At 40.8% G+C, this 16,343-nt stretch overlaps 1 protein-coding gene across 2 annotated transcripts in view; it reads left to right on the forward strand.

The window, feature by feature from the left end:
* Nucleotides 1–5,895, forward strand: part of AP3S1 (adaptor related protein complex 3 subunit sigma 1) — a 29,343-nt gene extending 23,448 nt beyond the window's left edge. The window contains exon 7 of one of the 2 annotated variants that reach the window (XM_054053722.1): nt 3,702–3,840. Coding sequence is in view for 1 of the 2 variants with exons in the window: in XM_009562926.2 (XP_009561221.1) it covers nt 3,702–3,830 (129 nt within the window). In the remaining variant the exon portion in view is untranslated. Of the gene's footprint in view, nt 1–3,701 lie in introns of both variants that reach the window. The other variant, XM_009562926.2, reaches the window with a different exon arrangement.
* The last annotated feature ends 10,448 nt before the right edge of the window (nt 5,896–16,343 follow it).

Below are 16,343 nucleotides of genomic sequence, written 5' to 3' on the forward strand. Positions count from 1 at the left end.
TTTCTTTGCACTTCACCAACTTACCTGCTGAATTATTTGGTAAAAAAAGGCAGTTGAAACTTGGCCAGTTCAATGTTACAGTGATGGCTCTTTTAATTAGGTACCTCTACAAAACTGCTTAAATGCACACTGGGCTGGAAATACTTGTTGTAGTACCATCGTGTTTGTAAACAGCCACTTTCCGTAAAAGAAATCATAAATGAATGAAGGGACTGCATACAAGTTTGCCATTTGACCTGCTAAAAAGAATTGTCAACACATTTGGATGTAATAACGTTTGAAATACTTTATCAGTTATCTAGTTTGGGAGTTCATGTACTTTTCAGTCATTTTATCCGTTAGACCTTTTTTATGAAATGTTTGCTCTCTCTTAGAAATGTATGACTGTTTTGTGCTGGACAGGGATGGCATTAATTGTGATAAATAGCATTCTGCTATGCATATTATGTACACACAGAATTACAAACCCATTTAATATAGAGAATTACAAAAGAAAATGTGATAGTTTGAAAATCTCTGCTCCAGCGTATGGTAGTGAAAGACAATCTTACTGGCAAAAAAAAGAGGTAATCTGAAATTCATAGTATTTTTTTCAAGGATCTTTGCTGATCCTGATCCAGAATGGTCCTCACAAATGTGACTGCTGGAAGTTGTAACTGTATAGGGGGGTGGAAGGGCAATGGTCATGTCAATTGTGGTTATTTTAAATAATTCTCAATTATGTCTCCATTGTATCCTATGCCATTGGGGCGGGAGGCAGGGACTGTAAGTCTGTGTAAAGAGGATAGCTGCAGGTAGGTAAAAATAATGACCAGTTATACTAAAAATTCTATTTGTCCATTAAGAATAATTAACTTTCATTAAATTAGGGTAAGGAATCTCCATCCTAGTCACCTAGAAGGCATCTCTCTTTTGAATTGCCAGCCATGCCTGTTTGTGTGGACCATGTCCATCACTTACAATATTTTTCTGGTTTCCCATTGTTTCAGTTACAAATTGTATAATTCATTGCTTTTGTTACTACTTTTACTAGTATTTTCATCTTCTCTATGGAAAACAGTTTACATCCCCCAGTTTTGGTTTTGCTTAAAGAATATATACCCAGTGACTTAATACAGAAATTGAAGAACAGAACAAAATAAAAAAGAAATGCATTTATTGTTCTATTGGATAAAACTTCACTGTTGCCTCTTGATTTCAGATTAGTATTTCCAGGTTCTCTAATACAAAAGGATAATTTTGAGCACTCCATATCTTCTACACCGTCTTCTAGTAAATAGCAAGAAATTGTGTTTAGTACTGTTCCTTTTAGGCTAGTGCAGATTCAGGGATGCAGATTTTGGATATTTGCACTTTAAGCACTACTAATGTTAGGTCCAGATTTTCTCTGTCGTGAAAGTATTGGAATTGAAACAGCCTCTGAGGTGTATGACTTGGTGATAGGGGAAGGCAAGGAGAAAGAGGCTTTGAAAATACTTCTTCTGCACCTTTTTAGTTAAACTTAGTCTCTACTTCTGAGAACTTATAATTTGGATTATGTCAGGGCCAAAATGAGAGCAAATTATTTGGTTGCATTAAGATTTAAGATTTCCCGAACTTTCTCCTCTACCCCCACATGCCTTTTCCATCTTTGGCATGTCTCAATATATAAGTGTTTGGCAAGGGAGATGTTATAACAGATGACTTGTGGCTTTCTGGTCTCTGTTCCTGGTACTGGGAATCCTTGTGTGACTAAAATCCAGGGATTTATGATGCTTTAGCCTTTCCACATGACATAGAAGGGTTAGTTCAAAACTGGAAACTTTAATTGGTTTTATTTTGATTTGACTGTGTGTTACGTTCTCCTTCTCCCTTCAGAAGCAATAGGTAGGATTTTAAGTGGAGATCTTATGTTAGTTTGACCTTACATTTATTTCTTATAAGAGAATAGTGAAAGGGAGAAAATATAGTTTTGGACAGCCTTCAAGAGGTAGAATTGTTGTCAGAGGAATCTGTCTGACTCCTTTGGTGCAGCTGGACACTACAGAAGTCAGGTGTACTCCTCAGTCTAATTAAACCCTCTAATTGCAATGAATTTCGGTGAAATGCAAGAATCTGAAAAGATTCTACTTCGAGCAGTAGCCACCTACCAACACTATTTCATAACCAAACACAACGCAGACTTTTCTGGAAGTTTTTCTTCTTTTGTTGAGCTGTATTTCTTGCATGAAATTATTTTATTTGCAGATGCATTGATTATTTCAGTATTTGACACTCTGATAATGAAAGATCTTCAATTTCTACAGGTTTAGTCTTTTGTTTAAGCAGTTCTTGGCATGCTGCTTTGTTTCTTGTGAATTGCTCCTTTTTGTGGGACCTGCAAGATGCTACGCTCTAAAGCTGTAGTAGTTCTGAAAATCACTTTGTGGTCTTTATTATCTTTGAGTATTTTTAACCCTACTTTTAAAACATCATAATAAATAAGCTGGAGTTCTTGTTTACATGCTCACAGAATATGGAATATGATGTCTTTTTTTGCAAATTCAGCTCTGTTTTTGAAATCTTCCAGGTGTTCTTCCTATCCCCAGCAAGAATAAAAATGATCTTTACACTTCTGTGACAAGCCAGAAGTAAAACCGCACAGCTCATTATAATTACACATAGAGAATCTCAACATTGAGATATGTTAAATGAATAGTACCTTTTCTACATAGCATCAAATACAGTAATAACTTAATTACTGGCCTTTTTTTAATACTTCTTAAAATAATAAGCTTTGGAAGAGCTACTCTTCAGAAGCAGTAGGGAAGGGTCACGTTCTGTATATCTGCAGACCTCTGAGCTGTAAATATTCTTTGTCAGTGCTTCAGTAATATGCCTAGTTTGTAAACTTGGCAGTTATTTTATCTAAAATGCACAACTGAATGGAATTCAGTAATGAACTAATCTTTGTTGTGAAACTTGCATGCTCCTATAGAAAGGCTCTGGCTTTAAGTGAAGGGAGACTACATACAGTGCAGGACATTAATACAAAATAAGGTCTTCACTGTTTAATTTAGCATAACCAGGTTATTATGCTAATGTTTCAGTGTGCCTACAGGCTGCAGATAATTTAGCGTATAATTAGATACTCTGGGATAACAGATTACTCCAGTTGGTCTATAGAAGTGATCTCTGCATGTTCTTTATCACCCACAAATGCAAGATGTTCATCCGTTTCATTTTAGTCTAAGCCACCTTGGAAGACTTTATAGATATATTTGTTTAGATAAGGAATGTGGTTCAGATGACATCCAATAACTTGTTACTTCGAGGTTTCATATTCTGAACTTGTAACCAATGTTAGTCAACTACGAACCATGTGAACTCTTAGAATAGGTAAGAGACAAAGACAGCACATCGGATTTTAAATACCTGAGGACTGTCTGTTCTATAACCAACACATTACACACGCTTGGATAAGCCTCCTATTCTTCCCCACATACTCTCCATCAAGTTGACATTACATGTTTTACCATATGAAAAGGAATGTGTGAACTGTTTTCTCTTTCTGATTTAATATTTCCAAATAACTCATTTCATTCCAAACACAATTACCATCCGGTCTTTCTAATTGTGTAACCATGGAAATACTTGCAAAGTTAGTTGTCTGTGTATATTGCTAGTGAATCTTCTTGTGACCAGCTTTGCCTGACTTGCATTTTTCCTCACTTTATACACAGGCTGGTTTAGCAGGAGCTCCAGCCCGGGCTGTCTCAGCTGTAAAGAATATGAATCTTCCAGAGATCCCAAGAAATATTAATATTGGTGACATCAGTATAAAAGTGCCAAACCTGCCCTCTTTTAAATAACATGGCTACTCCAGGTAAAACCAAGGAAGAAATGTAATAGAGATTTACAGTATAATTGTTTACTAAATAAACAACGTGTAACTTTTACTGTTTGGGTAAAACTCAAGGTACTGTATAGACGTAATTTGAAAAATCAGTGTGTGGAGTTGAATGTTGCTTTTATCTTGTTTGTGAAATTAAAGGAAGTGGGTAGTTCCCATGTGATTTTTAAATTACATTCCTATGCCCTTGTAAGGCACATCACTGTCTATGGGCTGCTGCAGTATTTGGGGAAAGTATTTAAGATGTTCTTTACTTTGTATAACCTATCATGCTGAGTTTTTTGTATATTCACTAAGGTCTACAATTAGTGCATTCCTTAACTACTTCTGCTGTTTGTCATGATTATTTAAGACTTAAGTGCAGATGTTGCATGAAAACATTAAACTCTTGTTTTGTTTGAATAAAATCATAACAAGCTAGACTTCTAAATATCTGTTTGTCTGAAATCTAATCTTTGCAATAAATCATGGTATTTCCTATTCATGGAGCAAATTACCTATATATAAATACTGTTGTGGAAAGCATTAGTGTTGTAGTTTAATCTCTGGAGGAATTACATGGGGATACTGTGTTGAACATATTGTTCTTTACATTCCTTGCAAAAGCTGTATGTTATTATTCTGAAGGAAAACGACTACCTTTACTGAAGATCCGAAAACTTCTGTTTACATATAGGTGTTAAGAAGATACTTGCACAATGTGATACACTGTTCCTGGCTGTCTTACTTTATTTGGGGAAAAAAGGTCTATGCAGTTGCTCTATGTGTGTTGTGAGAAAGTACAGAATGGGCTGGGGAGATTGGGCAGCTTAGAACTGTAAATGTGAGTGTAGCAAGTATTGTGATAAAGAAAAGCACTCTGGAAAGATAAATGAGGATACTAGAGCCTCTGTGCCTGGTGACACTTGCGATTCTCCACTTCAAGGATTATATTTATGAGATATTCAGTATTGTCATGACCTCAGAAAATCTAAGTGCTCTCAACTCTGTGTAAGTCACTCAGCAGCTAAACTCTTCTGTGATGTAAAAAAAAAAATGGGGGAGGGTTGTGATCGGGTTTTGTAATCGCGTTGTTAAGCTCTGTGTGATGTACAAATCTCTGTTTAAATGAATAATAAAGGTATCATTGGGATATTTAAGAATTGCTGTAAAGTTTTTTTCTTCCAAAAAGTATGTAATTAATGCTATAGATGAAAACACAATGATATTGTATCAAGGATACATTTCAGGACTGGTCTGAGAGGTTCTGTGTTGCTTCAGGAATTTAGGTTTGATGGAAATCATGCATTCTTTTCCTTTGAGTTGAATGTTAAAACATACCCCATAGGATAAACTTGGAATCACATCACATTCTGTGCTTGATCCATAGTAACTGTGATTGATGCCTTTTGAGAGCACTTGAGAGAGAGAAAAAGAGGAAAAAGAAATTGCTTTTGAAAGAAAAAATTTGATACAACACAAAGAATTTTAATGCTTTAAGGGGAGGGGGCTTCATGTATACTGTTTGTGTTGCATTTAATCAGCATCAAGTAATGCTATTTTATAAATGCTATTAAAACAGAATTGCTCTCTCCACACCTCTTGAAAAGAATACCGATTCTTCCAAATTAGCTTTCTTAGTTTGCGCCTCCAGGAAATTTCACTTGGTGTTTAAGTAGCAAACTGCCACTTTCTAATTTCCACAGGAGAAATGAAGAGAATGAAACATGCAGCATTTTTTTCCCCTAGGAAGTCGAGTACTCTTTATTATTCCCAAGTTAGACAGCTTAGCTAGAACAAATGTAGAACGGTTATAATTTCACCTCTGTGTGCCAACTTTTGGATTTCTGCTTGATGCATAGACCATATGACATTCAAAGTAAAGATGTTGAAGATGTTCTGCACGGTTCCCACGTGAGGATTTAGTTACTGCCACTGCTGCAGAATAAGTAGGAGATATTGAAACATTTGCTACTCTGACCTATAGAGAATTCTTCTGGCTGTTTGTGAAAGGAGCTCACAATTTTAGAAATGCTTCCAAGTACTCTATTTTTCACCTCACATTTTTCCGTCTGTTTAGTTTTCAGATTTGTAAGCTTATGCTGTTAAAGCTTATAAATATAAATGAGTATATTTATAAATATAAATAAAGCTTTTTCATTCCTCAGAGAAATCTCTTCTGGGTTTATTTGAACAAAATTTTTTTTTTAAGTCTTTAGAGAGAATATGTCTGGGATATATCTTGACATGAAGCATATTTCAGGTTCATTTTTCACCTCTTATCTGTCAATAGCGAGGCGTTCATTCATTTTAGTGAAGTAAATTGTGGCTCTTCACAATTTTATGACTTATTTCACAGCTTGGGTTTTTATAAATTTATGTTTTGAATTACTGTTGTTGATGCTACCTTTGTCTTACCTGACAACACAACTTCTGCCAGAAGGGATTCTTCTCTGGCCAGCACTTCCATAGATGCCAGCTTTTCAAGAAGCTTCTTTGTTTGTGACTGGCCAGTAAAGTAATTAATGCAAGACTGTGACTAGCAACTGGAACTTTCTTACTCAGAAAATCCTGAATGGGAAGAAATTCTTTATCAGATTTTCACAGTAAAATTGCACTCCTTTCAAAGATAAATTCTCTCTCACACACAGAAAAGATACGTACAATCATTAAGATAGGAGCCTCGAAGATCGTAAGATCCATCCACCAACACAACACTGCAATGTCCTAAAGTGCCGCATCTACAGGTTTTTTTAATACCTCCAGGGAAGGAGACTCCACCACTTCCCAAGGCAGCCAGTTCCAATGCTTCACCACTATTTTAGTAAGACATTTTTCCTAATACCCAATCTAAACCTGCCAAGGCACAACTTGAAACCATTCTCTTTTGTGCTATCACTTGGGAGGAGAGACAAGCCCTGACCTCACTACAACCTCCCTGTAAATAGATGTAGAGAGCGATAAGGTCTCCCCTCAGCCTCCTTTTCTCCAGGCTAAACAACCCCAGTTCCCTCAGCCGCTCCTCATGAGACTTGTTCTCCAGTTCCTTTACCAGCCTTGTACCTCTCCTCTGGATACTCTCTAGCAGTTCAATATCTTGTCCTCCTTGTACTGAGGAGCCCAAAGCTGAACATAGTGTTGAAGGTACGACCTCACCAGAGCCATGCCACATACAAACAGCCTGAATGGTAGTACTTTTTTGTTAAATAAAAACAGATGGTGTGACAATATGGGCTTTCAGGGTAGCTGAACCTGTCTATTTGCCACCCTTTTGCCAGCAGGGGTCTTCAGGTTGTCTTTAGTTTACCAGGAGAGAGATTGTCTTCTTACTATGCCATTATAACATGCCTTAAACTAAAACTAGTCAGAAGAAAATGGGATATTTGATAGATAGAAATGATGGACTTGTGCAAAGCATTTGGCACTGTCCCACAAGACATCCTTGTCTCTAAATTGGACAGACATGGATTTGGTGGATGGACCACTTGGTGGATGAGGAATGATCACACTCAAAGAGTTTGTCAATGGATCAGTGTCCAAGTAGAGAACAGTGACAAGTGGTGTTTCTCAGGGCTTGGTATTGGGGCCAATGTTTAACATTTTCTTGGCAACAAAATCGACAGTGGGATCGAGAGCACCCTCAGCAAGTTTGAAGATGACACCAAGCTTAGTGTTGTGATTGACATGCTGGAGGGAATGGATGCCATCCAGAGGGACCTTGGCAGGCTTGAGAAGTGGGCCTGTGCGAACGTGTTCAAGTTCAAGTGCAAGGTCCCGCTCCTGTCTCAGGGCAATTCCAAGCAGAAATCCAAGCTGGGCAGAGAATAGGTTGAGAGCAGCCCTGAAGAAAAGGACTTGGGGGTGCTGGTGGATGGGAAGCTCAGCACGATCTGGCAATGTGTACTTGCAGCCCAGAAGGCCAGTCATATCCTGGGCTGCATCAAAAGAAGCGTGTTTGGCACGGTGAAGAAGGGGATTTTGCCCCTCTATCCTGCTCTTGTGTGACCCCACCTCGAGTCCTCTGTTTGGTTCCGGAGTCCTCAGTGCAGGATGGACATAGATCTGTTATAGCGAGTCCAGAGGAAGGCTACGGTAATGATCCAAGGGCCGGAGCACTTCTCCCATGAAGACAGGCTGAGAGAGTTGAGGTCGTTCAGCCTGGGGAAGAGATGGCTCCAGGCAGACCTTATGCCGGCCTTCCAGTACCTAAAGGGAGCCTTAAAGAAAGCTGGGGAGGGACTTTTTATAAGGGCATGTAGTGATAGGACAAGGAGTAATGGCTTTAAGCTGAAAGAAGGTAGATTTAGATCAGACATAAGGAAGAAATTCAACACATTGAGAGTGGTGAGGCACTGGCCCAGGTCGCTCTGAGTAGCTGTGGCTGCCTCATCCCTGGAGGTGTTCAAGACAAGGTTGGATGAGGCTTTGAGCAGCCTGATCCAGTGTGAGGTGTCCCTGCCCATGGTAGGAGGGTGGAATTGGATGATCTTTAAGGCTCCTTCCAACCCAAATATTCTATGATTCTGTGGAAATGGAATTCCAACTGTTGACCTTCTAGGGCTTGCCTTCTGTTGCAGGTATTCAAAAGTTTTCCATGATGCTGATCTGCTTGTATTCATCACCTTCACAAGAGTGATGTGACACTTCCCTGACCTCCCTGAATAGTGAAGCACTGTTTTCAGTATGTTTTGGGAAGAAGGAATAGTTTACAAAATTCCTTCTCTTAAACGGAGATTGCTGTTCAGATTTATTCTGCTTGGCTGGGATGGGTGTAGGGAAGTGCCTCCTGTTGGAAGGAAAAAACAGGTTCAAGCCAGAAACTCAAACTGGCACTACCTTCCTGTGAGTACATTTTACCTTTCTTTTCTTTCTAGTAGCACATTCCAATTAAACGCTAAAATTAGTCCTGAGTTTTACTTAGGCCTGTGCTGACAGCCGAATGGGAACTTGCTAATGTTCTAAGGTTTACCTCATAAAGCTCTTTGATACTGAATTATAGTGGATGCAGGGCATAAAATACTGAAGGAATTGGAAATAAAAATATGTCACACAACAAACAATTTTCTGTTTATACCTGTTAAAGAAAAGCAGAGCCTAAGCCTTGCACAAAATATATTTCTCACCTTCCACAGGGAGTATTTGTAGTTTTACCAGGCCAAAACTGACTAAAGATGAACAGTTAATTTCACCAGAAAAAATAGTCTTTTGTTATTTACTTTTATGATTATCATAATAAGTTGTAAATCTTTCTTTATATAAGGAAATGATCTGTCCTTCAATTTTTGGTGTTCATGTTTACCCCAAAATACTCAGTGAGCTTGGGTAATGGCACCTTCATTCCATAGGAGGAAACACAAAGGTAGTCACACTGCAATATCAACCTGACAGCCAGATTTCTCATCTGCAGAAGTTTTGGCCTTGTGGTGCATTAGGAACACTGTGACAGTTTAGTCTGACCGAGGAGAAACTGGAGATTGAGTCATCTCTTCTTTGCACAGACTGAGTACACCTGTGGCTGGAGTGCTAGGTGTATTTAAGTTGATCCATTATCCATCCCACAAGGCAGAGTGATAGCCACACTTGTGCTGTATTCCACTGCTTTCCTGCCCATTTTGGCTCTTCTGAAGCTCAGCAGCACACACAGGCTCCACGTGTTCCTTTCCAGGCTGGCTCTGCTCTCTGGCAAGCTGACACGGCTGCACCAAGAGTGGAGCAAATTCCCCTCCAGATTAGAATCATAGAATCATAGAATGCTTTGGGTTGAAAGGCACTGCAAAGGTCATGAAGTCCACCCCCCAGCAGGAGCAGGGACATCTTTAACTCGATCAGGTTGCTCAGAGTTCCATCCAACCTGACCTTCCAGAGATGGGACTGCCATTACTTCCCAGGGCAACCTGTTTCAGTGTTCAGATCATCTTTGTGGGCTCCTCTGGACTTGCTCCAACAGATCTATGTCCTTCCTCTGCTGAGGACTCCAGAAATGAAGACAAGACTCCAGGTGGGGTCTCGCTAGAGCAGAGATGCAAAATCCCCTTGCTTACCCTCATCCTCCTGGTCATACTTCTTCTGGTGCAGTTCAGGATACGGTGTACATTGTTGGCTTATGTCCATCTTTTCATCTCACAACTCCTTCTCTGCTGGGCTGCTCTCAGTCAGGTTATCCCCCATCCTGTAATGAAACCACAGATTGACCTGACCCAAGGGTGAGAGCAAGGTGTAGGACCTTGCACTTGCCCTTGTTGAACCTCATGAGGTTCACACAGATCCACTTCTCTGGTTTATCGAAGTCCCTCTGGATTAAATGCCATCTTTCAGGAGTGTCAGCTGCACCAGTCAGCTTGGTGTCATCTGCAAACTTGCTGATTCTCTCTGAACAGCACTCTGAAACATGTCACCAGAGCTGGTGCTGAAAGCACGCCTGTGGTCGTGACTGTGAGCTGCTTATTTGGATGAATGCATGATCTCCCTGTTTCCTTTCACAGTCCAATCCATAGACCCTCTTCTGGTACAATTTCAGCATGCTGTTGGTGTGGGACACAAGCTGAATTTCACAGCTTCAGGTGTTTGCACTTTACCTGCATGACCCATGTGTGTGGCTGAATACCTGCACGAGGAGTACTGTGGTGTGCACCTAAGAAACTTTTGCCTTTGTGTAGCCATGATAAGTGGCGCCCACATCTTCTCCACCAGAGGCACATCTCAACAAATTTGACAAAGCAGTCTGCAAAAGTGCATAGAGAGAAGCAAAACTGGAATGGACTCTGCATTCAAAATACTCTTAACAACAATTTGTTGTGCTCATCTTTGTCAGGACAGCAAAGATCTTTCATGATTTGAACAGCCAGAGCATTTTTTTTCACTTGGCATCAGAAATTGTTTTGATCATCCTAGGCCAAAACCCATGGTTCTGCTCCTCCCTGAGACACCCTGGTGTCTCGTGTGTTGTAGACAAGCCTGCCTGCGTGCAGAGTCTGCTTCACCAGGGAGAGCTGGTTGGCTGTCATTCTCTTGTGTCTTTTCAAGACAAATATCATAAATTATGAATGTGTTGGATTAGAAGGAACCTTTACAGGTCTTTTAGCCCAGCACCCCTGCAGGATCAGGGAAGTGTTCCCCTAGATCGGATTGCTCAGAGCCCCATCCAACCTGACCTCGAGTGTTTCCAGGGATGGGGCCTCCCCTGGGCAACCTGTGCCAGTGCCTCACCACCCTCAGTGTAAAACATTTCTTCTTTATATTCAGTCTAAATCTCTCCTCTTTCTGCTTAAAACCATTACCCCATCCCTGCACTCCCTGATCAAGAGTCCCTCCCCAGCTTTCCTGTAACCCCTTTCAGTACTGGAAGGTTGTGCTAAGGTCTCCTTGGAGCCATCTCTTCTCCAGGCTGAGCAACCCCAGCCCTCTCATGAGCACCCACCTCGTGGGTGAGGTGCTCCATCACAGGAAACACCCACACACAGATACCTTCAGCAAAGTCCACTAGGGTGCTCCCTGGCTGCCGTACCTCAGCAAGGTGTTGTGTGCTCACTCAAGATGCGATTTCCCATGCAATATAGAGATGTTGCTGTGTAGAAAGAGGTTAACACAGGCATCTGCATCCTGGCTCAGGTTTCCCCAATTCATTTAACCATAAAGATAGGTAAATGTTGGTTAGGGACAAGCCCTTCCATAGGCCTGAATGCCCAGAGTCATGCTACAGGCGAAGGAGGGATGAAGATAATAGGAGAGCTTCTTGCCAGAGGGTAGCACAAGGGTTTGTAGTATAGCACTGGTTGTCTACGGAAGCCTCATGAGGTACTACTGTTCTCCTGGGTGGTATGAGACTTGAATTGCAGGTCTCTGGCAAGAGGCACCATCAGTGAAATCTTCAGGAAGGAAACAGGAGCAGGTAGGAACAGCCAGAGCATTTTACAATTCAGAGTCACCCAGGAAATCTGTAGCGGAGTAAGAAATAGCTAGTGCTCATCCTCTTCCTCCTGGTGTCAGTGGAACAGATTCCACAAGCTTAAAAGTATCGCCTCATTAAATGAGCCCCTTTTGGCTCAGGAAATTTCAGTCCTTAGGAATCTGTTATAAGCCATTTTGAGTAGTTCAGTGCCACCACAGGATCTTTATCATTTAAGTTAGATTGTAGTTTACTAACGCTCATATCGAAGCATTGTGTCTTAGCACAGCACACCTTATGGCTGTCCCAGCTGTGTCCCCTCCCAGTTTCTTGTGCAGTCCTCAGCCCGCTCGCTGACAGGGCAGAGCGAGAAAAGACATTGATGTTCTGTGAGAACTGCTCAGCAGGAGCTGAAACATGGGTGTGCCGTCAACACTGCTTCGGTTGCAAATTTGAAACGTAGCACCGTATGAATTAGAGTGAAGAGAATTAACTCTATCATAACAAAACCCAAGAAAATAGTAAGACAGGTAGCAGAATGACGGAAGAGAAGGTGTTAGGGTAGTAAATCATTAGGGCTTTTCAACATGCTTGAAGTCATTATTTTATAGAATCATAGAATCATTAAGATTGGAAAAGACCTCTAAGCTCACCTGGTCCAACCACCAGCCCAACACCACCGCGCTTAGTGAGACACATCCTGAAGTGCCACATCTACACATTTTTTAACACCTGCAGGGAAGGAGACTTCACCACTTCTCTTGGCAGCCTGTTCCAATGCTTCACCACTATTTCAGTAAAGGAATTTTCCTTAATATCCAATTCAAACTTCCCCTGGCACAACTTGAGGCCATTTCTTCTTGTCCTATCACCTGGTACTTAGGAGAAGTTCTTTCATAAGTATCTATGATGAAGGGCTTCCTGTTGTAATAAATCTCACTTAGGTTTCCCAGGAGAGGGCCCAAGTGAAAAGAGAACTGATCGTTTGCAGAGCAGCTTAAAGAGAATGCTGACCAAAAGAAAAGCCAGAAGGAAAACAAAGGATAAGGCAGGTTGCTAAAGAAGAAGGAGCTAAACAAGTTATTTTATAGTCTAGGGATGGAAGTGTGATGGAGGAGTGAAATAATTTATTAGGTTTACTGATATATAGGAAAATGGAAAAGTCTTTGCAAAACCAAGTCCTCCTCAGGTAAAGACAAAGGCAGCAAGCTTTAAACTGCTTCTAGAGTACGTGTGTTTTTTCTGGCTGTTGCTGATTCAACTAATTTTACTTTCCTGACAAACATTTATCTAAAGCTGGCAGGAATGATGAGAAAGCAGTAACAGAAGAAGGACACAAGAAGTGACCACACAGGTATGAATATGAGAAAAGAGAAAACTTGCTGCTTCATAGTAAGCTCTACATAGTATTAAAAGTGTAAACATAAGAAATTACTTACATACTGTTTGTGTGCTTTCTGACACAAAACGGGTGATAGGGCTGCTGGTGGGGTCAATATTCAAGGTGTGTGGTGGTAACAGATGAGTTCCTTAGACTTTCATTTCCCCAGTCCCCTGCTAGCAGTACTACTTGTTAAATAAATTACAGACTAAAAGGAGAGGAGGGTTGGATTCCTTCAGTATGTATGATAATATCAGTGCCAAGAACCTCAGATTTCCAACTGATATTTCCTTTTAAGAAAATTTCTCTTCTCTCCTGGCTTGCTTGGTATACATTTTTTTAAGTTTTTAGATATTATTTGGATTTCTAAGAACTGAAATATAAAAGCAGGTAAGCAACACAAAGTGTCTTAATAGAAAACAAGAGTGAACATAACAGGTCACTTCATACTTTAGATTTGTATGTAGCAATTCAGCTGTTATGCATTCCTCTTCCAAGTTTGACTGTAAGGATGCATAACGTCCACTCACTGTTTGATGTGTGCTGTGGCAGTCATACCCATTCTTAGGAGGAATTCTTGTGGAACTTCAAAAGCTTCTCTTCCCTTGTCATCCCTGCTGTCCTTCCTTATAATTGTCTAGCAATGAAATTCCAAATAGCATTTTTAATATGTTGGGAAGATCGCACCATTTGAAAGGGCTAGTTGTTAATGGAGATGAGGTGCCTATAAGCGAGTTTTCAAACCAACGGCATACACTTCCTCCCAGGCCGATCCTGTGGATTTTAGCTACATTAGCTGGAGATGGCACCATTGAAACCAAGCCTGGATTCATTAGAAGAGCTAAGGAAACTGAAGCCTCTGATAAGCCCTGCAATGCCCACTCTGTGTGTGTGTGTTTGCTTCTTGGGTTTCATTCATGCAATTGCCCATCCTTACCCTTTCTTTCCAGGTGGCATGGGGACTTCATGCAGCTCCACAATGCTGAGAGCCCTACAATGGCTGAGGATGTGCTACTGTGGCTTCAGGCTGCAAACCACCCCATAGAATCATTAGGTTAGAAAAGACCTTAGAGATCATCAACTCCAACTGTACCTACTACTAAATTGTGTCCCCAAGCACCTCATCTACCCACCTTTCAAACACCTCTAGGGACGGTGACTCAACCACCTCCCTGGGCAGCCTCTGCCAGTGCTTGAGAACCCTTTCTGTGAAGAAATTCTTCCTAATGTCCAATCTAAACTTCCCCTGATGCAGCTTGATGCCATTCCCTCTCATCCTATCACCTCTTGGGAGAAGAGACCAACACCCTCGTCTCTGCAACCTCCTTTCAGGTAGTTGTAGAGAGCAATAAGGTCTCTCCTCAGCCTCCTCTTCTCCAGGCTGAACAACCCCAGTTCCCTCAGCTGCTCCTGTTGCATGGCGAAAGCAGAGCAGTGTCTGGACAGCAGTGAGGAGGCTGCATGTGGGATGTTTCAAGTTAGGGAGAACAGCAAGAAGACACGCTGCCAGTGGCTTTCCACTATTTAGTCTTTTAATTAAGTTCAAACATTGTGCTAAATATTTGGGGTTTTCAATGACTAATGACTAAACAAAGACCTCTGTGGCTCACAGAGTTTCAGCAGTAAGCAAAAACATTATAATTATATTTTATGTTGTCCTCAATTTAATTATTATGCTACATATATCCTTTCCCTTAACAAAATTGTTCTTTTTTTCCCTCCCTAGAGTTTGCAAAGATTTAGTGTTTTGAGGAGGTAGTTCAAGTGAAATGATGGTTTATAGGTGGTCTGAAGGACAGCTAAGGCTCACTGTTTTAAGCAGAACCTCTAATATTTTGGCTCCCAGCCTGCACCAGGAGCTGCAGACCCTCGGTATGGCTGAAGTGGCAACTGTAACTCCAATTTTTCCAGTTTCCAGCTTCCTTGCTTGGAATCAGGCAACAGTCTGTTTTTGACAAAATCCATTAATTTAATGAGCTCAAAAACTTTGGGATGGAAGTAGAAACTGGAAAGGAGACTTTCTTGGCAAGGAGAGAATGGGAGTTGAAGCCAGTTTGTGAAAAACACTTTTAGAGAGAGGTGGTGGAGAATGTCATGGGAAGGAGGACGGGCACACATGAAGAAATTTCTGAAGAAAAACAGAAACGTGACTCAGAAGTGTAGGAAGGGAGAGTAAGAATCAAGGTTCTACTGGGAGACTCTGCTGCACAGGGTGAGGTTTGCTAGGGAACTGCCAGATGAGAAAACTTGGCATGACTTCCAGGTCCATGACTTCGCTGCACAACCATTTGACTGAATAAAAAATATGGATCCTATAAACCCACTGGAGAGGACTATGGGGGAAGTTTTCTCTTTAGACTGCTCTAGAACGTATTCTCCAAGAGATGAGATTTTTCCACCATAGATGAAATCTTTGTACCAAACCCACATTCATTCAAGTTTGTGAGCACAGTAATTGCTCCAGAATAAAGTCAATCTTATTCATGCTAGAGAATTTGCGTGAGATATATCAGCATATTTGCCAGTGTATGCTGGTCCAAATGAGAGCTATAAAGCTTCTTGGTCTTGGAGTGAATATGTAAAAGTCACCTTGTTTTTATTAGAGCATTGTTTTAGTGTAAACTTACAGTTAAATGGTTATGCATGTGCCTTTCTGATTATGGAATTGTTTGGCTGGAGGGACTAGCAGAGAAAGGAATGTGAAGCAAAGAAGGAGTCTAGGGGTAATTGCTGATGCTTGCGGAGGTGAACGGGATCAGAGATCTACTGGAAATCCATTAACTTCTGAAGTGTCCAAGCTAGTGGGCAGGAAAGAGCTTAGGAGGGAGATGAAATAAATTTTAAAAAAAGTACAATAATTTCTTTCCCTACTGCTTCTCTAAACTTTTCTAACCATGAAATGGTACTTTGTCCAAGCTGAATAAACCATAGCCTTGCTCACATGACAGTTTTGCCAAGATGACTGTGCAGCTTACACATGGTCTACTGTTGTGTGGCAACTGAGGAATAGTCACAACTGTCATAATTAAATCTAATTTGTCATGGTGTCTCCGCAGTCTAAAACAACATACACACAAGCACATATCCCAAGCAGATACCCACACAAAACTGCCCATTTACATAACCTCTGTTCTCTTTCCTGTGTTGTCTTAATGAGGAGGACCTTACAAAAGTCAAGCAATCAGGAATCTAGGGTTGGAGCTGCCTAAAGTACATTTCTAATCTGA

This window comes from Cuculus canorus, chromosome Z (genome assembly GCF_017976375.1).
Source record: "Cuculus canorus isolate bCucCan1 chromosome Z, bCucCan1.pri, whole genome shotgun sequence".
Taxonomy (NCBI): Eukaryota; Metazoa; Chordata; class Aves; order Cuculiformes; family Cuculidae; genus Cuculus; species Cuculus canorus.